Source organism: Phascolarctos cinereus, unplaced genomic scaffold, assembly GCF_003287225.1.
Source record: "Phascolarctos cinereus isolate Bilbo 61053 unplaced genomic scaffold, phaCin_HiC Scaffold_726;HRSCAF=1367, whole genome shotgun sequence".
Classification (NCBI taxonomy): domain Eukaryota; kingdom Metazoa; phylum Chordata; class Mammalia; order Diprotodontia; family Phascolarctidae; genus Phascolarctos; species Phascolarctos cinereus.
Genome location: NW_027556098.1, coordinates 186,737,106 through 186,764,590, shown reverse-complemented (window position 1 = coordinate 186,764,590; position 27,485 = coordinate 186,737,106). Strand labels below are relative to the sequence as shown.

At 37.8% G+C, this 27,485-nt stretch overlaps 1 protein-coding gene across 1 annotated transcript in view; it reads right to left on the bottom strand.

Moving 5' to 3' along the window:
- Nucleotides 1-27,485, bottom strand: part of DNAH7 (dynein axonemal heavy chain 7) — a 285,950-nt gene that overhangs the window by 20,656 nt on the left and 237,809 nt on the right. The window contains exons 60-62 of the mRNA XM_020993533.2: nt 26,430-26,660; nt 16,008-16,160; nt 14,039-14,216 (exon numbers count right to left, since the gene is read on the bottom strand). Coding sequence (XP_020849192.1) covers nt 14,039-14,216; nt 16,008-16,160; nt 26,430-26,660 — 562 coding nt within the window. The remainder of the gene's footprint in view (nt 1-14,038; nt 14,217-16,007; nt 16,161-26,429; nt 26,661-27,485) is intronic.

The window sequence follows — 27,485 nt, the reverse complement described above, 5'->3', positions numbered from 1 at the left end:
GAACAAATTGTTAGAGAAACTAGAATTAAAAGGCTTATGGTTTTTCTAAGTGGGACTGCAAAAGCATATACATATTTCTCAGCACCACACAGAACATTTACAAAAACTGACCACCTATTAGGATGCAGAATTATTGCAAGCAAATGTAAAAATGCATTAATAATTGATACATCCTTGACAGACTATAACACAATAAAAATAGTCATTGCTTCAGGAATCAGAAAAAAAAGACACAAACCCAATGGAGATTTAACAATGGAATACTAAATAATGAATGGGTGAAAGACCAAATCAAAGAAACAATAATTACATGATAGAAAATAATAATGGTGAAATAACATAGCAATATTTCTGAGAAGCAGCTAAATCTGTTTAACAGAAAGATCTTATCTCCATAAACATAGATTAAGAAAAGAGGAAAAAGGATTAACTGAATAATCATTTTAAAATTAGTGAATAAATAAACCTAAAATAAGCAAATAAGCAGAGATATTAAAATTACAGAAACTGCTAAATCAGAAACCATAAAACCTATAGAAATAATAAATAAAACTAAAAGCTGGGTCTTTGAAAAGGGTAATATAATTGATAAACTTTTAGTTAATCCAATTAAAAAGATGGCAGAAAATCAAATCAATAAAATATCAAATGAACAAGCAAATGAATAACAAATGCAACAAAACCAGAAGAGATTTAAAGAATAACCATAGCATATTATGAATGGTTATATGCTAACAAAACTGAAAACACAAAAGAAATGGAGGAATACATTCAAAAACATAAATTAGCAAAAGGGTCAGAAGATCAGATAGAGATTTTATATAATCCAAATCTCAGAAAAGGAAAGAAATCTAGCTATAAAGAAACGACCAAGGAGGGAAAAAAACTAAACAAAAAAGTAAAAAACTTGGTTTTGGTGATAGGATAATTTTATCAAAATTTTAAAAAACAGTACCTACATTTTCCAGATTATTCCCAAAAACTGAAAAAGAAAGCACCCTAACAGAATCCTCTTATAAGACAAATGTAGTCCTAACATCTAAACCAGGGAAAGATAATACAGAAAAGAAAAACTATGAGCCAATATCATTAATGAATATTAATTCAAACATTTTAAACAAAGTCCTGTCAAACAGAATGTAGTGATTCACCCAGGAAATCATTCATTATGACCAAGTGGGATTTATACAAGGGATGCAAGGATGTTTCAACATTAAGAAAATAATCAACATAATTAATCACATTAAAAACCAAAACATCCCAAGTCCCATGATCATCTCAATATATGCAGAAAAAGCCTTTGACAAAGTATAACACTCTTTTATGCTAAAAACCCTACAAAGTACAGATAAAGAACACTTAATATCATAAAATACCTATCTAAATCTAAAAATAAGCGTCATATGCAATAGGAATACATTAAACCTTTTCCAATAAATGCAGAAGTGAAGCAAAGCTATCCAATCTCCCCACTATTATTTGATATGGTTCTGTAAAGGACATAAACAGCAATAAGACAAGAGAAAGAAAAGGTATAAAGATATGCAAAGAGGAGATAAAACTATCCCTGTTTGCTGATGATGTATATGATAGTTTACTTGGAAAATCCTAGGGAATCAGCAAAGATACTAACTGAAATAATTAATATTTGCAGCAGACTTGCAGAGTACAAAATAAATCCCTGGATTTCTTTATGAATATAACAAACCTAAGGAACAAAAATAGAAATGGAAATACCATTCCAAATAACTACAAAATGCACAAACTATCTAGGGATTGAATTACTGAAACACACAAAAAACATTTAAAGATTCAATTACAAAACATTCCTTAAAGAAATAAAGAACAATTTAAATGACAATACTTCCAAAGTTAATTTACATTTTAATGCCTTATCAATCAAACTACCAAAGGGATACTTTATATAACTTTGTCCTTACTTTCTTCCCTTCAAAAATTTGACCCTATAGTTAGTCAGTTACACTTTACACCCTTTTCCCTCCCTGAATTCTTTGACCTCTGGTTCAATTGCTATTTCCCTGTTTTCAAACCCAAATCCTAGATTACTCCCACTCTGCCTTTTCCACTCCTTTTTATGTGCTGCTGAATTCACTTGGAGAGACATAGCAATATGTTAACTGGGTCCACTATGAATTTATGTTACTCATAGTATACTGGGCCCTCACAGCCTCATGCTAGTCCTTGTGTTCTTCCTACACTCTTCAATCCTTATATTCTCTCTTCAAGCCACCTAAATCACTCCTTCCAGTCTTCCTCTCAACAGAGGACCTCACCTCATATTTCACTTGAGGCCATCCATCAAAAGCTTCATTTTCCCCCCTCACATCCCATTCATCTCCACACCAGCAACCCATTCTCTTCCTTTGTTCCAGTCTTGAAAGAAGTCTTCTTGGAGAAAAACTATTGTAAGGTCTGTTAAGCTATGACTGCTGTGATTTTCTTCATAATGTCTGGTTTGTGGTTTCTTATTGTTTATAAGGACATATTTTCTTCTTATAATTTTGTAATTACAAATGCCATTCTTCTTTACTGGGCAACATAAATTAATAGAGCCTATTTGCTATCCATACAAACACGTATACACAGCTATATGAATAACTGAGGACTTCTCTCCCTTGTTAGCATTTTTGTGTATTGAAAAATTTTCACAAACCTCTCCCCTCCCCCTCTCTCCCTCCACCAACATGGATCTGTCTAGGTTAGCATTCACATGTAGAATCCCAAAGGGGAAATAAAAACATCATAAATATCTCCATAAGGTCTTTGATTCCCACTTTAGAACTTAACTAAATTACATCTTCCTGATACTGTGTAGACAATTTAGAACGGTTACTTTATGTAGTGTCAATTATTTACTGCTTTCTTTTGCTTTCCTCCTTAAAATCAGCTGAGAAAGTTTCCTTCTCTTTCTCCAATTATAACTTAATAAACAAGGCCTCAAGGTCCCAAAGTTCATGAGATCATAAGTCACCTGAGGTCCTCTCCAAACTTCTTGTTATCCAAACTTGGGTAAATGAGGAAATAGGGCCACATGTCATTCAACCAATCACTATGGTATTATCTGTAAGTAGAGGTAACAAGTAAAAGCTTGCTTCTCAACAATAGCCATCTCAGAATCCCTGAAAAGGAGGAGGAACATTTTTAACACACATTAGAGATGGGACTTTTCTTATGCCACAAGGAAAGCTATGAAACCATTTTGGAGGAACCTTCTATACCATCACCCCAATCTGGACACCGATTAAAGAACAGCAGCTCTAGCCACCAGTCAGCTAGAGATTATCCTCTAATAAATCACTTTTGGACACAATAATACTAGTTAATATCTACTATAATAATTATATAGTACTTTAAGGTTTGCAACAACCCTATAAGGAGAGCGCTATTATTCCCATTTTACAGACAAAGAAACTGAGGCTCAGAGAAGTTACTAACTTGCTAAGCGTGATACAGCTACTAAATGTCTGAAGTGGAATATATAACCAAGTCTTCCTAACTCCAAGTTTGGGACATCCTGCTCTTTCTGTAAAGTAAGTTTCATGCACATCTTTGGGTACATTGTAAAGGAAATTCTTAATTCAGGTACAGGTTGGACTAGAAAGGCCTCTGAGTTTCCTTATGATTCTGGGATTTTGTGATTCTAAAATGATTAGTTATAGGGGCCAAGAACATGAAGAAAAGAAAGTGGTGTCAGAGCAGAGATAATGGAGTAGGTGAATAGAGAAGAATGGAAGGGCTAAAAGTTATGGTGAAGATGAAGAATAGGGAACTTTAGGGTGAAGACCATGGAAATAGCCCAGAAACTGATATTCTTTAGAAAAATAAGAGTGACCCAAAGGCTTATCTATCAAGAGAACCAAAAATCTAGGGGCAAGGTATTATAGACACATGGAATGACCCTCAAAGGAGAGGTTATAGAATGATGGGGGTAGAGGGAGTGTCTGGAAGAGCTAGCTAAGAGCAAGGATTAAGCTCCTTGTGGCTTGGTACATCTGGGGTCCTGAGAGCAAGAGTAGCCTATACTGGTAAGACTGACCATCTATGGAATGTCTTTTGAAGAAATCTAGGTTTCTATTTTCATGACAGCTAGGAGATAGAAAGAATATGAGATGAAGAGATCTACAATGTAAGGAGATTTTAACAATTTATTTGAGTATCCAAAAAGTATAATGGAATGGGAGGACAGAACGTTTCTTTCATTAACCTGACTTTACTATCACTGTTCCTTTATTTTCTGTTCCCTCCACATGTGTTTCTCTTATAGATAATTTTGTGCTTACTGATATAATTTTGTTGATGGCAAAGGCATCCTAGTATTCTTCCTATCCAAAAGAGGGCTGGATTTGGAATCAGAGGACCTGTGTTCAAATCCCAGCTCTACAGTTTACTATCCTTGTGATGTTGGGCCTCAGTTTTCTAATCTGTAAAATGAAGGGGTTGGGCTCTAAGACTGGTTCCTTCCAGTTCTGAATCTATGTTCCTATTATCCTCCCACAGCACATGGTATGGTGTTATAGCCATAGTAGGGATACAAGGATATTGCTATCCCTAGGTCCCAGTCTTTTTCTAGAGAAATAAAGCCTCAAATGTAATTGCAACACATGAAATTGACTTTATCCAGACTAATTCATAGTGGCCTCAGAAAGTAAGGTTAGTGAAGTTTTAGACTGAGTCAAACAAATGGAGATGAAGTTTTTAAAAAAATGCATTAAACTAAGGTAAGCAAAATCCAGGTGCCTTTGAATATGTGAATCATACTAGATGAGATAAGTAAAACACAGAAATTGACAGAAGTTTTTTGGAGCCCAGAGTTACACTTATGAACTCATTTGTCATTCCAGCCATTTTTTCCTGTTCCCCCTTCCCCAAAAGGACTGGTCTACATGGTGGTACTCGTTTGCTTCCCCTCCACCTTGTTGTTTTGTTTGGCCGTTTTTCAGTTGCATCCAACTCTCCATGACCCCATTTGGGGTTTTCTTGGCAGATAGTGGACTGGTCTACAGTATGGAGTTTTCTTCTCCAGCTCATTTTATGGATGAGGAACTGAGGTAAACAGGGTTAAATGACTTGCTCAGGGTGACACAATTAGTAAATATCTGAGGCCACATTTGAACTCAGGAAGATGAGTCTTCCTGACTCTAGGCTCTGTGCTCTGTCCACTGCACTATTTAGTGGCTCTTTCCTCTTCTCCTTAAGGTCATGTAGATTTAACTCTTATTAGAGCAGGGGTGGGGAACCTGCTGCCTCAAAGCCACATGTGGCCCTCTAGATCTTCAAGTGTGGTCCTTTGACTGAATACAAACTTCACACAACAAATCCTCTCAATAAAAGGAAGCAAGTGCCCCACCCCTGGAGTAGAATATTGCATTTGGCAAGTTGACTACACAATAGGACTGCAGACTTCCTGAGGCACCTAGCATGCAAATCTGTGTAACTTCAATTTCTTTTATTTAAAATATGTTTTTATTTTATTTTTTTCTGTATAATTTATTTTTAGTTTTCAACATTCACTTCAACAAGATATTGGGTTCCCAATTTTCTCCCCATCTTGTTTCTTCCCCCTCCCCAAGATGGCATGCATTCTGAATACTCCTTTCCCAAACCTGCCCTCCCTTCTATCCCCCCCTTCCCCTTCTATTTTCCTGTAGGGCAGGAGAGATTTCTATACCCCATTGCCTGTATATCTCATTTCCCAGTTGCATATGAAAACAACTTTTAATATTTGTTCTCAAAACTTTGGGTTCCAAATTTTCTCCCTTCTTCCCTCCCCACCCACCCTCATTGAGAAGGCAAGCAACTTGTTACAGGTTATACATGTGTAGTCATGCAAAACATTTCCATAGTAGTCATGTTGTTTAAAACTATATTTCCCTTCATCCTATCCCACCCCCACTTTTGACCCTTTCTGTCCTCAGAAGTGTTTGCTTCTGATTACCCCCTCCCCGAATCTGCCTTCTCCTTTATCATCCCCCACCCCGCTCTTTTATCCCCTTTCCCCTTATTTTCCTATAGGATGAGATAGATTTCCATACCCAATTGAGTGTGTATGGTATTCCTTCCTTAAGCCAAATCCAATGAGAATAAGATTCACTCATTCCCTCTCACCTTCCCCCACTTCCCCTCCATTGTAAAAGCCTTTTCTTGTCTGTTTTATGTGAGATAATTTACCCCATTCTACCTCTCCTTTTCTCCTTCTCCCAGTATAATCTTCTCTCACCCCTTAATTTTATTCTCCAGATATCACTCCTTCATCTTCAACTCACCCTGTGCCATCTATCTATCTATCTATCTATCTATCTATCTATCTATCTATCTATCTATCCATCTATCTACATATAATTTTTTTCCCTCCAACTACCCTAATACTGACAAAGGTCTCATCAGTTACAAATATCATCTTTTCATGAAGGAATGTAAACAGTTCAACTTTATAAGTCTCTTATGATTTCTCTTTTCTGTTTATCTCTTCATGCTTCTCTTGAGTCTTGTATTTGAAAGTCAAATTTTCTATTTAGCTCTGGTCTTTTCATCAAGATTGTTTGAAAGGCCTCTATTTCAATGAATATCCATTTTTTCCCCCTGAAAGATTATACTCAGTTTTGCTGAGTAGGTGATTCTTGGCTGTAATCCTATCTCCTTTGACTTCCAGAATATTATATTCCAAGCTCTCTGTTCCCTTAATGTATAAGCTGCTAAATCTTGTATTATACTGATTATGTTTCCACAATACTTGAATTGTTTCTTTCTGGCTGCTTGCAACATTTTCTCCTTGACCTAGGAACTCTGGAATTTGGCTACAATATTCCTAGGAGTTTTTCTTTGGTGATCCCTTTCAGGAAATGATGGGTGGACTCTTTCAACTTTTATTTTACCCTCTGGTTCTAGAATATCAGGGCAGTTTTCCTTGATAATTTCTTGAAAGATGATGTCTAGGCTCTTTTTTTAATCATGGCTTTCAGGTAGTCCAATAATTTTTAAATTATCTCCCCTGGATCTATTTTCCAGGTCAGTTGTTTTTCCAATTTCACATTGTCTTCTATTTTTTTCATTCTTTTGGTTTTGTTTTACAGTGTCTTGATTTCTTATAGCCACTAGCTTCCAATTGCTCCATTATAATTTTAAGGAAGTATTTTCTTCAATGAACTTTTAGACCTTCTTTTCCATCTGGCCAATTCTGCTTTTTAAAGCATTCTTCTCTTCATTGGCTTTTTCGACCTCTTTTGCCATTTGGGTTAGGCTATTTTTTAAGGTGTTATTTTCTTCAGTATTTTTTTGGGTCTCCTTTAGCAAGCTGTTGACTTGTTTTTCATGATTTTCTTTCATCACTCTCACTTCTCTTCCCAGTTTTTCCTCTACTTCTAAAATCCTTCTTGAGCTCTTCCATGGCCTGGGACTGATTCATATTTTTCTTGGAGGCTTTGGATGTAGAAGCTTTGACTTTGTTGTCTTCTTCTGGTTGTATGTTTTGATCTTCTTTGTCACCAAAGAACAGTTCTATGATCTGACTTTTTTTATGCTGTTTGCTCATGTTCCCAACCAATTACTTGACTTTTAAACTCCTTTAAGGTAGGTGTCTGCTTCCAGTGTGGAGAATGTACTACCCCAAGCTTTGAGGGTTTTGTGCAGCTATTTTCAGAGATACTTCTCGGGACCTGTATATTTTTAGTTCTTCTAAGGTGGTATGATCAAAGGCGGGGTGTTTTTCCTTTTCTGGCCTGTGCTCTGGTCTATGAGAGACAACAGGCACTCTCTTCTGCCTTGGAACTGTGAGGAGGATTCTTCTCGACTGCCACTATAAGTTCCTTGTCCCAGGCCCACCACCCAGAACTGTGACCCAGATCCAAGCACAGGCAAAGCAAGAGATTCCTGCCTCAGCACTGGCAAACAGCTCCCTGCAATCCCCCTCTGATCAGCCACCCAATTCCTCCTCAGTCTGTGGGCCAAGCTACAGAAGCAGCTGCCACCCCAGGGCTGCAGAGGGACTGGGGCTGGGATCGAGCCTCTCTCTCACTGTGGTCAGACTTTTCCTACTGACCTTCTAAGTTGTCTTTGGCGTTTGTGAGTTGAGAAGCCTGGAAATTGTCACAACTGCCCATGATTCAGTCCCTGAAGCCTCCAGGTTGGCTGATACCTGGTCTTTGCCTGCATGCCCACACTGAATTGTGCTGCTCTCTCAGCCCAGTGCAATAGACTTTTCCAAATAACCATCCAGGTTGTCTTGGGCTGGAAATTTGTTCCACTCTTTTTCTGGGTTCTGCTGGTCTAGAATTTTAGAGCCATTTTTTACAGGTATTTCGAGGGGTTTGGGGGAGAGCTCAAGCAAGTCACTGCTTTTACTCCGCCATCTTGGCTCCACCCCCTAAAATATGTTTTTATTGATGTTTTCTGTTTCTCTTACATCCCCACAGTATTCCACATATCCCTCCCCATCCTTCTCTCAGAGATCCATACAATATGACAAATAGTATTTTTTGGAGAGGAAAAAAAGAAAAAAAAAGTCAGTACAATTGATTGATACATTTAAAAAGTCCAAAAATGTATGCAGTTTTTAATACCTGAGGATCTCCTACCTCCACCGAGGGGCAGGTTGGGGATATTCTCTCATATCTCTTTCTCTTCAGTTGAGGTCCACTTTATATATATAATTTTGTTAGATTTACTTTGGATTTTTTGGTGTATCATGCTTTCCAGTTATGTTGTAGTTGTATATTATGTTTGCTTGGCTCTGCTTACTTCACTCTGCATCCATCAGTTCACATAGATCTTTCTGGGCTTCTTTGTATGTATCACACACATAATTTATTACAACATAGTAATATTCCATTACGTTCACGTACCACAATTTGCTTAGACATTCTCCAATAGGATGGGTATCTACTTTGTTTCCAATTTTTAGCTATCACAAAGAGTGCAGCTATAGATGTACCATAGTATATGGAGAATTCTTTTCTTATCAATGACTTCTCCTTAGAGTATAAGCTCAGTAATGGAGTCTCTGGTTCAAAGAGTATGGACATTTTAGTCACCTTATTTACATAATTCCAAATTTCTTTGCAAGATGGTTGTATCATTTCATAGGTCCACCAACAATGTACTGGTTTAACTAACCTTCTAAACCCCTCCAACATTGAGTATTGCCATTTTTTGTTATATTTGACAATTTTCAGGATGTGAAATGAAGCCTCCAGAATGTTTTGATGTGTATTTATCTTATTAATAGTGATTTGGAGTTTTGGTTGTTTTTTATGTGGTTGTGAATATTTTGAAATTCTTCTTTTGAGAACTGTTTGTTCATATCCTTTGACCATTTACCTATTGGGAAATGGCTTTAATAGATATACGTATATGTATATATATATATATACAAATATATATATATACACACACACATACACACACACACACACACACACACATATATATGTCTTGATCTCTTGGTGATCTTGATATATATCTATATCTATCTATATTTCTATCTATCATCTATCTAATATATCTTGAGTATTAAGCCCTCATCAGAGAAATTTGATAAAAAGATTTTTTATTTAGCCACTTTCCTTCTTATCCTAGATGTAGTCTGTGCTGAAGCTTTTCAGTTTCATGTTATCTCTTCTGCTATAAACAAAGTATTATGTTCCTTCTTTGATTTTTTTTAAGGTGGCCCTGTTCCTACTAGCTCTTTGCCTTTCCCCACTTCCCCCCATCCTCTCTTCTCATTTGTTACCTTTTTCTCTTTAGGGTTTTGTTCATTTGCTTCTTTTTCCTGCTTTTATCTGGTTATATATGTTTTTTTCTCCTGTTTACTCAAGTAGATTTCCCTTTCTTCTCCTCCCCTTCAGGTAGGCCTCTTACTTAGATTTAAATTTTATTTTTTTGTTCCACTTTCTAAAAGGGATTTCTTTCACTCTCTTCATTATTCAACTTCTTTTATGTTTACTCCCCTCATTCTCTGATTCATGACTCCTATAATTATCTGGTCTCTTTTCTCTGCATTCTTCATGCTATCAAAAGCTCCAAGTTATCCATTTTAGTGTCTCCCCTCTAGGCACTTTCTGCCACTGCTTTGTAAGGTTCACTCCATGGACTCCCCTTTTTAATTGCGCCTTATTTCCAGAAGAATGCCAATAATAATAATTAGCAATAATAATAATAACAATAATAATAGCAGCTAACATTTATGTAATGCTTACTATGTTCCAGGCACTGTGCTAAGGTCTTTATAATTATCACCTTATTTGATCCTTACAATAACCCTAGGAGGTGGGTGCTCTTATTATCCCATGAGGAAGCTGAGGCAAACAGAGAAGTTAAGTGACTTGCCTAGGATCACAAAGCTAGTAAGTATTTGAGGCCATATTTGAACTCAGGTCCTCAGTTCTCTGGCCCAGTACTAGCAGTTCACCACTGCTTTCCCCAGCATTCGTACTTCTGGGTTGCAGCTCCTGGAAAGCTTTTGTTCTTGAAGGGCTGTGGTCAAGCTGGCTTTTGAGGCCCAAGCAAACTTCTTCAGGCTGAAACTGGGGTCTCTACATCACTGGAAAGAGGGAGTGGGGAATGGGCCACAGAGATGGGTTTTTATGTGAACCTGTGTTGTATCTTTGAATTTGCTAATGCAGACTCACGATTGGTGTGGGAGGTAGGAGAGAGGTGCAGAATGAGCTCAGGGTCAGTGAACATCAGTTCCTGGGTTTGGTGGAGTTTTTTTTTTTAACCTGGTGTTGGATTCCTGGTGTTCTAAGGCATGGAAATAGCTGGTTGGTTTATGTTTGGCACATAACATCTGTTTTAGAGAGGTTTGAGAGATTATGGGTATCAGAGAAGAAATGTCTAGTATGCCATCTTCTTGTTCATAGGACCCAGAAGTCCCTCAAATTCTCTTGGTGGAGCTAAAAATTCTCTACATCCAGGTTGTAAGAGATGATTTCCTCTAGAGATCATGAGATCATAGATTTGGAATTGATATGGACTTAAGAGGTCACTTGGTTTAATTCTCTCATTTTATAGATGATAGAACTAAAGCCCAGAGGATGAAGTGACTTTCCCAAATTCATGCAAGTCAAGGGGCAGATTTAGGATTTGCACCTAGGTCTTCTGAATGCAATTCCATTGCATCTTGAGAGGATTATGGTTTTCCCATCTCTCTGCACTCCAAAAATAACCCTCTATATTCTCATCCAAATTTACAACTGTATTATTTGATGCCTTACAAAAGAGGTAGGATGTTTATATTCATCCTCATTTTGCAGGCAGGAAAACTGAAGTCTTAGAGTAACTTTATCCTGAAGATTATGTCTAATTTCCTGGGGGAAACTTCTTCCAAACATCTCACCACAGATATTAGGTGAAGTTTTTCATTCCACCTAGAGAAACTGAAGGATGTCAAACAACACTAAAAGTTCTTTGTGGTCTTTGGCATTAAGCTTGGGAGTCAATCTCTCTCCTGCCATTTGGTCATTCTCCTTCCCCTCTGCTCTTCTGATCCAAAGTTGGAGATAGGGTCATCATAGCCACAACTTTTAAGTACTTTCTCCTGCCTAAGATTTCTGCGGCAGCTATCTGCTCCCCAGCTCCCCCAGTTCCTCACTCCTAGCACACCTTAATAAGGTATTAATGCTTGGCACCACTCTGCTGACAAGACCTTCAGCTAGGTTTGGCAAACCCATAGTTATTATTTGTGGTTTAATCTTGTTTTTCATTTCTGGTCTGGTTATATAATGTAACTACTAAAGAGGGAAAGATCATTGGAGAAACTGCAGCTACTTACTAGGGAAGTGATTTCAATGAAGGTATTTCATGATGTATTATTCATGACCACTCACTGTTACAGGTTTTCTCCCTAGGCTAAACTTCCTTTGACATTTTGCTTCCCTGCATCTTAAAAACTGAAGAATCCTGGCCAAGTGTCCATCCCTAATAGAGCCAAGGTTGTTGGAGATTTAAAAATTTATTTGTTTACTTTCTGTGTGTCTGTGTGTGTCTTTCCTTCTCCCCTACCCTCTCCCTTTTCTTTTCTCTCTCTTTGTCCTCCCCTCACAGGGTATGCCAGGGACAATAAGATTAAAAGCTTTCTAAGGATTCCAAGCAATTTTGGACTGGGACAGCTAACAAAAAGGAGCAGGAATGACACAGCTCTGTAGAAATCAGCTCACTCACTGGCAAGTATCTGAACTTTTTAGACTTAGGTGGTGGTACAACTCTGGCTGGACGTCAAATCAGCTGTGCTGTGTGTGTTGTAATGTATCTCATGTATCATTAAGGATTTTGTTTATTTTAATATCTTTAGTTATTAAGAGTTCTCATTCTTATATCTTGTTATTGCATGTGTTTTTATTGTGAGCAAGTAAAGCTGTTACTAGTTGTGGACACTGCCAATGGTGAAATAATTGAGAATAAGGTATAATTATAACAACGACAGAGCAGCTATTTTGATGCTTTGTCACTAAAATATCAACCAATCATAATCTCCTCAAATTTTTTTTTCCTGGCTAGGCAATGGGGTTAAGTGACTTGCCCAGGGTCACACAGCTGGTAAGTGTCAAGTCTCTCAATCTGGATTTGAACTCAGGTCCTCCTGACTCCAGGGCCAGTGCTCTATCTACTAAGCCATCTAGCTGCCCCCCTCCTCAAATTTTTACGAAGATTTTCTCCATGTTCTTACCAGTTCAGTGCTCAGATTGCACATAGAGAGATCTGATCAAATTTGGGCACAGAACTCATTTTAGCTATGATATAACCAATTATATTATTTCCATGAAAGATAGTTTTAGACACTCAGTAAAACTTAAAAATGTGACATATTTTTACATCATCTCCATCTTTCTGATATATAAGCCACCTCCTAACCATTAAATCTGTGGATATTTTAGTATTTGTATGGAATGAGGATGAATCTATGTTTCCCATCCGCCATGATAAAATATTCACAGGCCTTACTATTTTGTTACTGCGTACATGTTAATACATGTTCAGCCTTGTACTTACTAGGTGCTATAAGGGATATCTATATATCCTGATTTCCTGATGCTGAGACACTTACAATTTAATTTGGTAGATAAGATATATATGGAGCAAGCAAGGAACTATCACAAAACAACATATTTTTAGATGTATGAGAGTATGGATAATAAAATGTGAACTATTACTAAGTGTTGGGGGAATTAAATGGGATTCAATATGAATTTGTCATCTGAATTTCCAGGAAAGTTATGATTTCAAAGTGTGTTTTTCACAATCTAGATTTGAGAAAATGACCTATTTTCCCCCTCTTGATGAATTATTTCCTAGTTATCATTCTCAAGTGTTAGTGGTACTACAAAACAATATATATGTATATATATAAAACATACCAAATATTCCAATATATTGGACAAACTACAAGTAGATATTTTTGACTGTTAGTTGATATTTTTGCATTCAGTCTAACATATTGATGAAAATTTCTATCACAGATTTTTAGGTCAATATAAGAGGCACACAAGGCACAGATGGGTTCCCATGCATACCACTAAAGGGAATACCCAGATCTATGAGATCATAGATAGATAGCAAAAGCACGACTGATTCATGGCAGAAACATGTTTCTTAGACATTAAGAAATGTCTTAATTTAGCCACTGATAAAGTAGAATTATTATGAGGTAGAATTAATCTTTGTATTAAAAAAAAAAGGAACTGAATAAGAATATAAAGTTTCTCAAAGCTGATATCCTTAACACTCTCCATCCAACTTCACATAGCTCTCAGAACACCAGACATTTCCAAACTATGTGTCGTCACAGAAGGAAGTCCAGCTCTTTTGAGAATCAGGGGGAACCTACATTCTTCAGTGTTAAACCATATTTGAAGTTTTGAGATTGGCACAAAAACAGATGACATTTCAAATTTTAATTCTTAATTGTAACATTCATTAATGAGTAGTTTATAAGTTAGTTGCTAAACCTAGAATATTTAGTTCATGTCATATTTTTTATTCAATTTACAAATCTGATCTATCATTATGGGACTTCTTTTGAGCTTACCATCTTCAGGAGCATGCCTGTATTCTTTGTCGTCCATAACTTCATAGTCAAAACCAAGCAGATCGATGGGGATAGTATATTTCCTTGCAAAGTTCTGCTGTGCTCCAGTTAAGAACGCTTGAGTGAAGAAAAAGCCTGACAGCCAGAAGACTGGTGGTGTTCCCATTTCATACCAATGCTACATAAGCACAGTGGGAGAGATAAAGGCTTTATCACTGTATATAAGGTCTCTCAACTATTAAGTTCAACATCTGCAAATAAAAATGGTCATAGAAACCATTCTAATTATATTTTAGATAAGTTATGCGATGAGCTGACACTATGAGAAGGAAGGGGTGACACTGCAAGGGTAAAGGTGGGGTAGGGTACATAGAAAAGGAAAGGTGGAGATACAGAAGACTCTTCCACTTTTATTTTTGCCAGGGATGGATAGCCTGAGTGTTAAGAATACGATGTAATGTTGCCCTTTGTAAGAACAGCTTCAAATCCACATTATCTACAAAGATAAAAATCCTAAATGTTCCATCTGTGAGGCCTTTCTCTGGATATAGATTTTTTGCCTAGAACCATTCATACTTCTATACTTCATATCTCCCTTAAAAAATCCAAGAATCATAATACACAATGAATGGAAGTATAACTGTTTGCAATTTTATACTTAATTAATATATATTATACAGTAATAATTATATTATTACCATATAATCTATATTATATAATCTATATTAATATAAACTTAATATAATTAATATACTCAATTCTTATACTTACCTCAACATCTGAAGATATCCATTTTCACTGAAGGTTAATGTAGAGAGTAGTCCACAATATACCATATTTCCATATTACTATAGTAAACTAAACAGTCTACCATATTAGACATTTTAAAAAAACAGACAAGCATAAAGTCTAGTGAGAAAGGTATATCTTCCCATTTCTCTTTCCCTAATCTGTCAAAATTGGATAATCTAAAACTCCTGAAGACTTCTCTGTCAAAATACAGTTCAGTCTAATCTACAGCAGAGGAGCTGGGCAAGATGGCAGCCAAATGGCCCACATAGACTAGTGCAGTCTTTGTTTCTTACTACAGATAGTCTGAGACCTTCACAAGTAATGGAACACAACTTGGTTTTTCTTTTGTAAGCACAATGTCTGGATGACAAGCTGTGTACTAAACTAATTACTGAGTTCATATCTTTTGTGCATCTCTGGTATGAAGTGCACTCTAGGGAACTAGATTTGAAAACTGCAAATTCTTTTCCACATTCTTCCTTTCCCCAGCTGTTTCTGCAATAAGCACAAAGCCCAAAGCCAAGGCAGGAGGGCTGTGGGGAGACAGGGCAGAAATGTTCCTTAGTATTGACCCCAGATACATATCTAAGAAAAGTAAAGCCTTTTATTGCTGCCAAGACATATCTGGATAGTATAATTGTTAATACTGTAGTAATGTAGTAACTCTAAGAACAATAGCAGTGGAATCTAACTTGCTTAGCCAATATTTTCAAGATAATTGGGCATTTAGATCACTACCATTATGAAATCAACCAAATGAGTAATCCTTATGACTTAGTATACTACTATACACAAAAAATAAATCAGATTACTCATTGAGTAGCTGGTCAAACTAATTAAAATGCTCAATGCATATACAGTAGGGATCTGAGTTCATACTTGATACTCAATGGGCAAGCCAATTTAATTAAAGTTTTTTTCTTTACATTTGATTGACTTGAATGCCTTTCATGAAGCTGACTTCACTAAAAATGCACAACTGCCACTTGGAGAAGCCTCCAGAAAGATTCATCCTCAAAAATCAGTTTTACGGAACTATAGGCCAATGGGTTAGTGAAATGACTTACATAAATTACATCTGAGAATGACTGGCAAGCTGGCTTTAACTGGCATATGGAACAAAATGACAAAAAAGAGCCTTGACTGTATAGCAGCTATCAGATTGGTTATTGCTTACCTGTAAGAATTTTAACCTGGCAAGGAAATCATTCACATAGCTGCCAAGTGGTTTGAGGCTTGGGTAGGATTTTCCCATCCACATTCCTGGAATTTTGCCTATCAGAATGCTTTTTGCAACCTCCTCCAGATCTGAAGACATTACAACAAGTCCCTAAAACAAATGTGACATTTGGTTAAAAAAAATAAAAGCAAGAAAACCAACCACATATCAGGGGCAATCAGCTCTTACTCTCTTCCTTATCTTCTAAATGTAGTTGGCTACATTTACCTTTCTTATCCAAAACCTCCTGTATCCCTCTACTTCTCCCTAAACCCATCTTCACAGAGACTTTCAGGCTCTCCTTTAGCATCTTGCTTTGTTCTCTCAATCCACTACTCCTGCTCTGACCTTATTTTTCCTCTCTTCGTAGTCTTGATACTACCAGTTGACTAGTTCCACCATATACAATGTCCTCCCACTCTTGAATCCCTTGCCCCATGATCAAACTGACCTGCTCGGACTGCCAATTTTTAACCTTGAGTCATGGCCACTATCTACCTTCTCCATAATTATCTCTGTACTACTGAATGCCACTACTCTGCCAACTGGATCCACAATAAATTCATGTTCTCCCATCTTACCTGGGTACTAACTGCTTCCTTATTTAAATCAATTCTAATGCAAGGAAAATTTATTAAGTGTCAGTCACTATGCTAGGTCCTAGGTATACAAAGAAAAAAAAAGTAACAGTCCTTTCCCTTAAAGGGCTTACATTCTTCTTGGGGAAGGGTAACATATATATTCACACACAAGAAATATACAAAAGAAAAATAAATAGAAGTAGTTTAGCATGGAGTAGGACTTGAGGCAGTAACAGCTGGGGGAAGCAGCTTCAAGGGAGGAAGGCGCTTTACTTGAACCTTGAAGGGTTCTGAGAGGTAGAGATGATCAAGGAGAATACTTCAAGCCTGGGGGGTGGGTTTTAGGTGGGAGACTGGAATAGTCTTGCAAAAGCACAGAAAACAGCAAATGCACCAGTTTGGCTATAATATAGTGTATAAGGGGAAGTAATCAGTCTGAACAAGTTGGAGCCTGATTGTGAATGGATTTAAAGGCCAAACAAAGTAATCTGTATTTTATCCTAGAAGCAAGAGGAAACAATTGAAGCTTCTTGAGCAGAGAAGCAACATGATCCAACTCGTGCTTTAAAAATATCAATTTGGCAGCTGTGTGGAGGATGGAATGGAGAGGGAAGAGACTTGATGAAGGAAGACCAGTCAGGAAACTTTGCAACAACAGTCTAGGTGAGAACCAGAAGGGTGTAAAGGAGGGTAGTTGTGGAATGTGTGGGGAGAGGTAGATGGATGGGAGAGAGAGGAGAGATTGAATCTGGGTGACTGAAAGGATGCTGATACCTTCAACAGAAACAGAAACTATGAGGAGGGATGGATTCAGGGGAAAAGAGGATGAGCTCAGTTTTGGACATTTTGAGTTTGAAATGCTTGTGGGACTCTGAGGAGATGTCCAGCACGCAGGTGGAGATGTGAGACTGGAGCTCAGAAGGGAGCTTCTCTCCCACCCTATTGCCTCTGTTCTAAAACCTCTCAAAGTCCCTATACCTTTGCTAACCTCCCTGCCCCCCATAACCTCACCTCCTACTATACTAAAAAATCAAGGCCACCCATCATGAGCTTTTTTCTCTCCTTGTTGTAGAGCGATTTAAATTATAACTGCCACAATTCATTTCTGTGACTGGTTTGTGCCTTTTTAACATTAGTTGATTTAAACAATCAATTTCTTATTTTCTTAATCTGCATATTTTATATATATATATATATATAGACATACTCATCCTTTTTTTTTTTAGTTATCAGTTTTGTTGTAATATAATTGGGCAAAACAAATTCTGAGTTTCCTTTATTTCATCTTCAATTGCTATGAATCATCTTTTATTTTTGATGCCAATAATTTGGTTTTCCTATCTCTTTTTGCAAAAAAAAAAAAATTAGGGGGCATTTAGGTGGCACAGCAGATAGAGCACCAGCCCTGGATTCAGGAGGACCTGAGTTCAAATCCGGCCTCAGACACATAACACTTACTAGCTGTGTGACCCTGGGCAAGTCACTTAACCCCATTGCCTAACCAAAAAAAGAAAAAAAGAAAAACAATTACACTAGCTGTTTATTTTTATTAGGTTTTTGTTGTTGTAAGACCAGCTCCTGGTTTTATTTATAAATTCAGTGATTTATTTCCTTTCATTGTTGTTAATCTCTTCCTTATTTTTCAGAATTTCTAGTTTGGCCTTGGGATTTTATGTATCTGTCCTTTCTCTCTTTTGTTTGATTAGAGTATTTAGAATTATACAATTTCCTCTAAGATTTGTTTTAGTAGTGTTCCATACAGTAGGTTCTCTACTTACTTCTACCTCTGGGCACATCATCTGAAGCTCAACTCAAATGCCACATCCTAGAAGAAGCCTTTTCCGATCCCTTTAGTCATTATTACACCAACCCCTGACCCATACTGAAAGTATTCTGTATCTATTTTTTGGTTTGCATGTATCTTGTATTTGTCTCTCTTTTTACATGTTGTAACCTTCTCCCAAGAAGAATGTAAACTCTTCAAGGGAAAGAATTGTTGTATTTGTCTTTTATTCCTAGATCCTAGGTTGCATATGTTGTCTCATTGTTGTAATTTTCTTTGATGAAATTACCTATAATTTCTATGTTTTGTTCTTTGGCCCACCCATGTTTTAGAATTATTCAGCCTCCAATTAATTTTAATTCTGTTTTCAAAGGTCCTTTTCTGGACACACATTTTATTGTATCATTGACAAAAAATGATACCCTCAATAATATTTTTGAAAAAACAGATCTTGTGTATTTTCTCCCCTTCCCCTAACCTAGCAAGGATGCTGTGTTACCACATAGTCACGTAGAGAGTCCTTTGTTGCCAAATATAAGAACTGAAATGGGTAGTAGAAACTCATCAAGCCTCCTTATTTTTAAAGTCCTCAAACTCATCCAAAGAGCCTTCATTCAAACTGCTGCAGCGAGTGGCCCTCATTGCTTCCCCTCAGCTCCTCAAAACCCCTACACATCTTCACCCGTTTTCTCCTCCGCCCCTCCTCTTCGAGTAAAAAGTGGCTTGTCAACAGTAACTCTCTTAGGTTTCCTTCATCCCACTTTCCCTTATGTTCTCTGGGAGCTTGTTCCAGTGATTATTCCCTCCTCTTCTCTCATTTTCAATTTCTTCCTCTCCTGTTGTCAATTCACACTATCCCCTAAAGAGCTCTGCAAGCCTTAAAATGATATCTAAGTATTATCTAATCACTGTTAAATTCCTAGAAAGACTTGTCTATACCTGGTTGCTTCCACTTCCTCACACCCTAATCAAAAAGGCGTCTAGCTCCACGGCTCTACTACACCTAATCTCTTCTAGGTTTGCCACGGTTTTTAACTTTTAACTGCTAAATCCCTTTCTCACTCTCATCCTCCTTGATCTCTTTGAAGCTTTGTCAGTGATGACCTTTCCCTCCTCCTCAATATCGTCTCTTCCTTTGGCACATGTCACACACACACACACACACACACACACACACACACACACACACACACACACACCCCTCTCACAGTTCTCCAACCTATCTGACGACTCCACCCTGGTCTCCTTTCCTGGTTCATCAGTCTCCCTTCTGACCTTCCTTAGGTGTCCTTCAAGGCTCTGTTCTTGGTCAGAAATGATGTGAACAGCTCCCATGGATTCAATTATCATTTCTAGTCAGATTACTTCCAGATGTATAGATCTAGTTCTAATCTTTCTCCTGAACTCCTATCTCCCACCTCCTATTGATTACTGGGCACCTCCTAGATGTCCTATCAGCATATCAAACACAATGTATCCTTGAGGACTATTTTGTGGCACATAAGCCCAATGGAGGGCCTAAGGGATAGGGGCTAGATCTGTGATTTCATTGGTTAAAGTGAGCTCCTTGGTGGCCCTCTATCAATGCAGGTCTGTGCCTTCTCTGCAACTAGTAAAGTTGCTTAGAATACTTAGAGGCAAAGTGACTCTCTTAAAAGGTGACACACCCAGTACATGTTGGAGATGGGCTTGAATTCAGACCTTCCTGGCATCAGGGCTGGCTCTCTATTCACTATGCCATGCTGCCTTTTAACTCAGTGAACGCTCGTTGATTGGCTGAAAGTGTATTCATCATCTTTCTCCCTAAATCTGTTTTTATCCCCAATCTTCCTTATTTCTGTTGAAGGTATTTATATGCTTCCAGTCACCCATGTTCTTAACCAAAGCATCATCCTTGATTCTTCCTTCTTCACTGCACCCCCCTCACTTTCAATCAGTAATCAAGTTTTATAGAGTCTACCCTCCAAACATTTCTTGTTTATATCTCTTTCTCTGTACTCCTATTTCCATTACCATGGTTCAAGTCCTTACCATCTTTCACACGGACTAAGAGAAGAGCCTCATTCCAGGTTGCCTCAATTCTTTGTCATCTCTTTAATACATTATCCACACTGCTGCCCAAAGAATCTTACTAAGGCTCATGTTTGATCATATCACTCCCTTGCTTAAAAGCCTTCAACGACTCCAGTTGTCTATATAAATTCCTCTGCTTAGAGTTTTGGGCCCTCCACAGTCAGGTTCCAACCTAAATTTTCAGCCGTTTTTCATATTGCTCTGATCTGGCACTCAATATTCCAGCTAAACAAAATTGCTGTTGTTCAGTTGTTCAGTCATGTATGATTCTTTGTGACCCCATAGGCCATAGCATGCCAGGCCCTTCTATCGTCCACTATTTTTCAAAGTCTGTCCAAATTTATGTTCATTATTTCTATGACATTATCTATCTTTCTCATCCTCTATTATCTCCTTTTCCTTTTGCTTTCAATCTTTCCCAACATCAAGGTCTTTTCCAATGAGTTCCATCTTCTCACTACATGGCCAAAGTATTAGTATTTGACCTTCCAGTGAATAGCTTGAATTAATTTCTCTATTTGATCTCCTTGCTGTCCAATGGATTCTCAAAATATGTTTTGTTTTGTTTTGTTTTGTCTTTTTTAGGCAATTGGGGTTAAGTGACTTGCCCAAGGTCACACAGCTAGGAAGTGTCAAATGTTTTAGTCTGAGGCTGGATTTGAACTCAGGTCCTCCTGACTTAGGGCCAGTGCTCTATCTACTGCACCACCTAGGTGCCCCCTGTCCAATGGATTCTCAGAAGTCTTCTTCAGCACCAAAATTCAAAAGTATCAGTTCTGCAACACTCAGCCTTCCTTATAGTCCAACTCTCACAACCATACATTGCTACTAGAAGAACCATGGCTTTAACTATATGGACTTCTGCTTGCAAGGTGATGTCTGCTTTTTAGTATGCTGTCCAGATTTGCCATAGCTTTCCTTTGAAGGAGCAAACATCTTTTAATTTCATGGCTGCAGTCACTGTCTGCAGTGATCTTTGAGGCCAAAAAGAAAAATCTGATACTGCTTCCATTTCTTCTCTTTCTATTTTGCCAGGAAGTAGTTGCCAAGGTGGGTGAATTTAATTCAGGTGATCACTATATATATTGCTGTGGGCAAGAATCCCTTAGAAGAAATGGAGTAGAACCTCATAGTCAATAAAATGGTGAGAAAAGGAATACTGAGGGAATAACCTCAAAAACATAAGAATGATATCTGTTCAAATCCAAGGCAAAAACTAGTTCTACATTTCGAGTCAAAAAAAGACAATTTATAAGTTATAAGATGAGAGAGCTATGGCTAGACAACAGTTCCTGTGGAAAGGATCTAAGGATTTCAGTAGACGGCAAGTTCAATATGAGTCACCAAGATGACACGGCAGCCAAAAAAGCCAACACTATCCTAGGCTGCATTAGAGAGGCATGATGCCAGAACAAAGGACGTAATCATTCCATTATATTCTGAAGGCTCATGGCTCATTGCGTGGCCATTATATTAGGCAGAAATTCTCTTTCAATCAGTGAGAAAGCAGTGGGCTTGAGCAGCAAAACCAGCAACTGAGCCCACCCTAAAACAGTGACCCATTGCAGGGAGGAATATTAATCTTCAAAAGATGAAGAAAATCCATTGCGAAAACTTTCTAACTTCCTCACTTAAAATGGTCTATTATTTCTACCAACTGGGTAAAAGCACGCATGTTCCAATTGCCTTCTTACTTGATATGATTGGGTAGTTCATATGAATTAAACCATTATGTACAGTTTGACAAATGTGCTATTATTCTACTGTCTTTTACTGATGGAAAAAATGAGCTTTCTAGAAGATTAAGTGATTTATTCAAGGTCACATAAATGTTTGTCTTGGAGACAGTTTAGAAATAAAATATCTAGTCTAATTCTGTCAGATTATGCATCAGTAGTCAAAAGAAGAAAAAAAAAAGATGTTATAATGCATCAAAATGGAAACGTAAGTTAGGAAACAATGGTGGGTTGAAAAAAAATTAGAACAACTGATTTAGCACTGCTTCTCCTGGCCTGCTGCCAAACTTCTGTCTCCCCACAGATATGCTCATTTGGAACTTTCAAGAACATCTCACTAAGTTTCTAGACTATATTACCTTGAATAATTTACTCTGCCTGCCCTTTCTTTGATTTCCTTTAAGACTGGGTTTCAGGTTTGGGCATGTGAAAGAAGTAATCATACAAATGAAAAACCTTTTTTTTTTTTGTATACATGAGTCACTCAGGATAGCTTGTAATCTAATGTTCATCTTGGAATGAGTTCACTACATCATTAAGGAGAACACAGACCCCATGAAGAATATAAAAGAGATCATAGTAGGGGAAATAACCAAAGCAAATTACTCTTGCTTTTAACCCACTAAATGATACAAATGGACTGGGAAGTCTAGGGAAAAGAGGAGAGTCGAAAAAGAAGAGAAAAAGTTTATTAATGGCATCATGGATAATAAGAATGTGAAGGAATTTAAAAAGAGCAGAGTTAAAGAGAGTATGGTTGTGGGAATACAGTCCTAGACCGACATCCCTATGTTGAGTGGGGGGAGGGAGAACAGTTGAATTTTTACAAAACTTATATATCTTATATAGTCAGCTTTCCTGAGTTTCAGTCCTGTATAGGACTGTATATCACAAGAGTATTGATCTGGAACATCAGTAACTGCCTGGACATTGGATGTTTAAAACAGACCTTACTATGTCTTCCCTAGAATCTACCCTTCTTTCTAATTTCCCTGTTTTTGTTAAGGGAACTACCATTTTTCCTTTCACCCTCAAGATCTACCACCCCAAAGCCACCCTTGGTATGTCTCTCTTCCTCACTTCCCATCATCAATCAATTATTACGTCTTGTAGATTTTACCTCTGTAACCTCTCACCCATCTTCTCCCTTCTTTCTACTCATCTGGCTACCACCCTAGTCTTTCTGTAGATCAACAGAGACTGCACCATTGCACTTAAGTCCTTGATCAGCAATTACACAGACTATTCCAAAAGCTTCCTAATTAGATTACTGGCTTCCAGTCTCCCCCTTCTCTAAACTATCCATCACAGAGATGCCAAAACAATATTCCTAAAGCACAGATCTGACCATGATTTCCCTGTCCCTCAGTCCAAAAGTTGCAGTGACTCCCTAATTGCCTCTAGGATAAAATACAAACTCTTCCGTTGGACATTTAAAGCCCTTTGTAATCTGTATCTAACCTGCCTTTCCTGGCTTACTGCCTATTATTTCTCCCCATGCACTCCATTCCAGGGAAATTGGCCTGGGTGCTGGGAAAGAACACTCCATTCTGATCTTCCAGACTTGGCCCAGGCTGTTCCCCATGACTGGAATGGACTCTTTGCTCACATCAACCTTGTAGGATCTCTTAGCTTCCTTTAAAGTTCAGATCCTACAAGAGATGTTTCCTGACCCTCTTAGTTGCTAGAGATCCCAGCTTACTTTGTACACACACACACACACACACACACACACACACACACAGACACATATAGACTGCTTTAATTTTGAATTTGTATCTTTTGACCTTAGCAAAGTGGCTGGTATATTATTAGGAGCTTAATAAATGTTTGTTGATCAAGGTGGCAAAGTTAAATAGAACTTGGTAAGGGATGTGGAGAGAGAGGTTGGGCTTGGTGTCAGGAAGACCTGAATTTGTACCCTGTCTCAGAACCTACAAGATGTTTGATCCTGGGCAATTCACTTAACCCTTTTCATATCTGTTTCCTCATCTATAAAATGGGTATAGTCACTACTTCACAGGGTCATTGTGAAGCTCAAACAAGATATATATGTGTAGAGTGCTTTATAAGCCTTAAATGGTTACATGTTAGCTATTATTTTTCTTCTTGCTATTCATAGATTATAAATCACCTAAAGCTCTTTTCCTTTTTAGTTCTAGATAGTGGCAATCTCTTTACGTTTTAGTTTTATTAATTTATTTTATAGCAAATGTATATTTTTAATTATAAGTATTTATTTTCTTTCCCTCCTACTTCTGCCACCTCACATACAATTGTGAAAGAAAAAAAATAATTATAACAAATGTGCAGAGTTGAACAAAGCAAATTTCTACATTGGCCATGTCCAAAAATGTATGTCTCATTCCACATCTTGAAACTGTCTTGAATATTTCCTTACAACAGCTACCTTTCATTAAAATCAGTCCATTAGTAGCTATGCCCATAACGTGCTAACATTATATCCTGGCTGTGCCACTTTATGCTTGCATGAGCTAGGTAAGCCATTTAACTAACTTGGGCCTCATTTTCATCATCTGGTAAATGAGGGGGTTGCACTATATGGCCTCTAAGGCCCCTTCTAGCTTTCAGTCTATGAAGCTATGATCTCATGAGATATGAAAAAAACACAAAATACTTCTCTACAGGAAGCTTATAAAGCAATGAGTTATAATGCAGAACCTCTTTGGGCAGATATTAGCATGTTTAAGTCAGGTTACATGTTAATGAATAAGATGAAGAGGGAGGGAAGAAGGAGGAAGAATTTGCAAAGCAGTTGAAGTGAGATTTTAGGTTTTATTTCCCTCCAAGTTGAAGTTTGGCCATTCATCATTTCTGATTCAAGGGAAAAAGGATCAGTCACTTTCTGTAATCCTAGCCCACTATTCTGGTATCTGCTTGAAAAGCTGGAGGCATACTATAACCTCCAACAAACTGGTATGTTGAATATGCGCTTGTGTATTGGTAGTTGAAACAGTTCACTGCTGGGCCCTCTTAGCTTGAACAACCAGAAAGACCCTAGTTATTTTAACAGAAAGGTAGCAGGTGGAACAAAGTAAGGAGGAAACCAAGGAGAGAGGCTAACAGGTGGAGACAAAGAAGTGAATTCTCTTTCTTTCTCCTACCCTGAATCAATAAGAAAGCCAGTTTCTATTTTCTTAATTTAGTCTCTTGTTTTTGCAAGGATTAAGCCTGTTCTGCCAGTTAGTGTTGTCAAAACCCCCAAGAAACCTCTGCCGGTTGCTATAGAAGAAAGTTTAGGAGGAGAAGAGTAAGGGGTAGTTAATTACACTGGGAAAATATTTTCACAGTTTTCTGTTTAAGCCAAAGGGGAGACTGTATGTAGAAATATAGAAATATAGAATATATAGAAATATAGAAAATATTTAAAATCTGAATATGTGAATATGCTATATGAGATGGGAACAAAATCAGCGTACAGAAATGACCTCGTCACTCTCCTGCATCCTACGTGTCCAATAATAATTTAGCAATCCTGCATCCTACATATCCAATAACTTGGCAATCAGTTGCTAAGTCTCACACATTCTGCCTCCACATCATCTCTTATCTCCATCACCTTCTCTCTCCTCACATCACAACCATCTTCAGGCTTTCTTTACCTCTTGCCTCCACTAGCCATCTAATTGTTCTCCCTGCCTCACAATCTCCCCTCTCTAATTCATCTGCCAAAGTGCTCTATCTGTAGCAAAGGTCTGTTCCTGTCACTCCCCTGCTCAATAAAATCCAGGGACTCCTTATTGCCTATGGATCAAGTATAAAATTCTCGAGTGCTGAAATCCCTTTGCAACCTACTTTCCAGGCCTTGAGGATACACTACATCTCACATCCTGTCCTGCTGCCTCTGTACAGGCTTTCCCCATACTCAGCCTTGCTTCCGAGAATTCCTGGCTTCCTTCAAAGCTCAGATTAAGTATCATTTCCTACATTTGACCTTTCCAGATTCCCCCAGCTTTTGGTGCCTTCCCTTCCCCCAAATTATTTAGTATTTATTTTGTATATATTTTACATATATATTTTGCATGTGCCTGATAGAATGTGGGTAAGGACTCTTTCATTTTTACTTATGTATGCCCAGTGATTGACTAAATATTTTCATAGAGAAGCAGTTCAGATTATATTCCAGGTTTAAAAAAAAAAAAGGTAAAACATAATGATTGGCTTTTGGGAGGGAACAGCATCTTACCTTGATGGCTTTCTGGATATTAATACATGATTCTCTTATGGTGTGTAGTAATTTGTTGAACCGTCCCATTTCTTGGACAAGCACAGTATTCATACTTTGTGTGTAAGTTGTTGGGTATTTCCTCATTGCAGCCTCAATGTCAAAATCCAAGGGAAGTTTGCCCAAGATGTCGCCAGCCACCTCATTTACTACCTCATCTGATGATTTTGCACCAGCACCTGAGGCACGAGACTATAAACGACAGGCACAAGTTTATCAATCGGGTGTCTTCAGGAAAGGCCAACAATAGCTGAATCAAAACATTCTCAAGGAAAATGGTGCCCATAGTTTGTATATAGAACATTTACACTTTCTTACCCATCATATGGTTACTTTAGAGAGGCTCCATGGTAGGTGATGTCAGTTCTGAACAATTTGAAGGAAAAGAGTGATCAGCTTCGTGAAGAAAAAGAGCTAGCCAATGATTCAGAGTCAAGAGTCAAGTCAGCCCCAAATATGTCAGGAGAAGTAGAGGATGTAAAGGAAAACAACAACAAAAAACCCTGGAATGCTGATTAATACAGTGACCAATGATGAAATCAGATGACTGATGGTGAGACATGCCTCTATCCTCCTAGTACAGAGATGGTACACCATATAGGTGCAGAATATGGCCAATGTGTTGATTTGTTTTACTTAACTATACTTTATTACAAAGGAGGGTTTGAGTGGTTGGAGAGACATTACTGTGATGTGGCACTGATTTTTGTTGTTTTTTTTTGTTTTGTTTTGTTTGTGAGGCAATCAGGGTTAAGTGACTTGCCCAAGGTCACATAGCTAGTAAGTATTAAGTGTCTGAGGCTGGATTTGAACTCAGGTCCTCCTGACTCCAAGGCCAGAGCTTTATTCACTGCACCACCTAGCTGCCCCTATGATTTTTTTTTTTAAAGAGCATCAATTAACACCAAAGGGTAGATGGTGAAAGAAGTCGAGGACAGAGCCGATATGTGAAGTGCAGCAAGAGACAAGACTACTTAGGTGTGGGGATAGTCAGGAGGTGGTAAACAGCTGAGCATA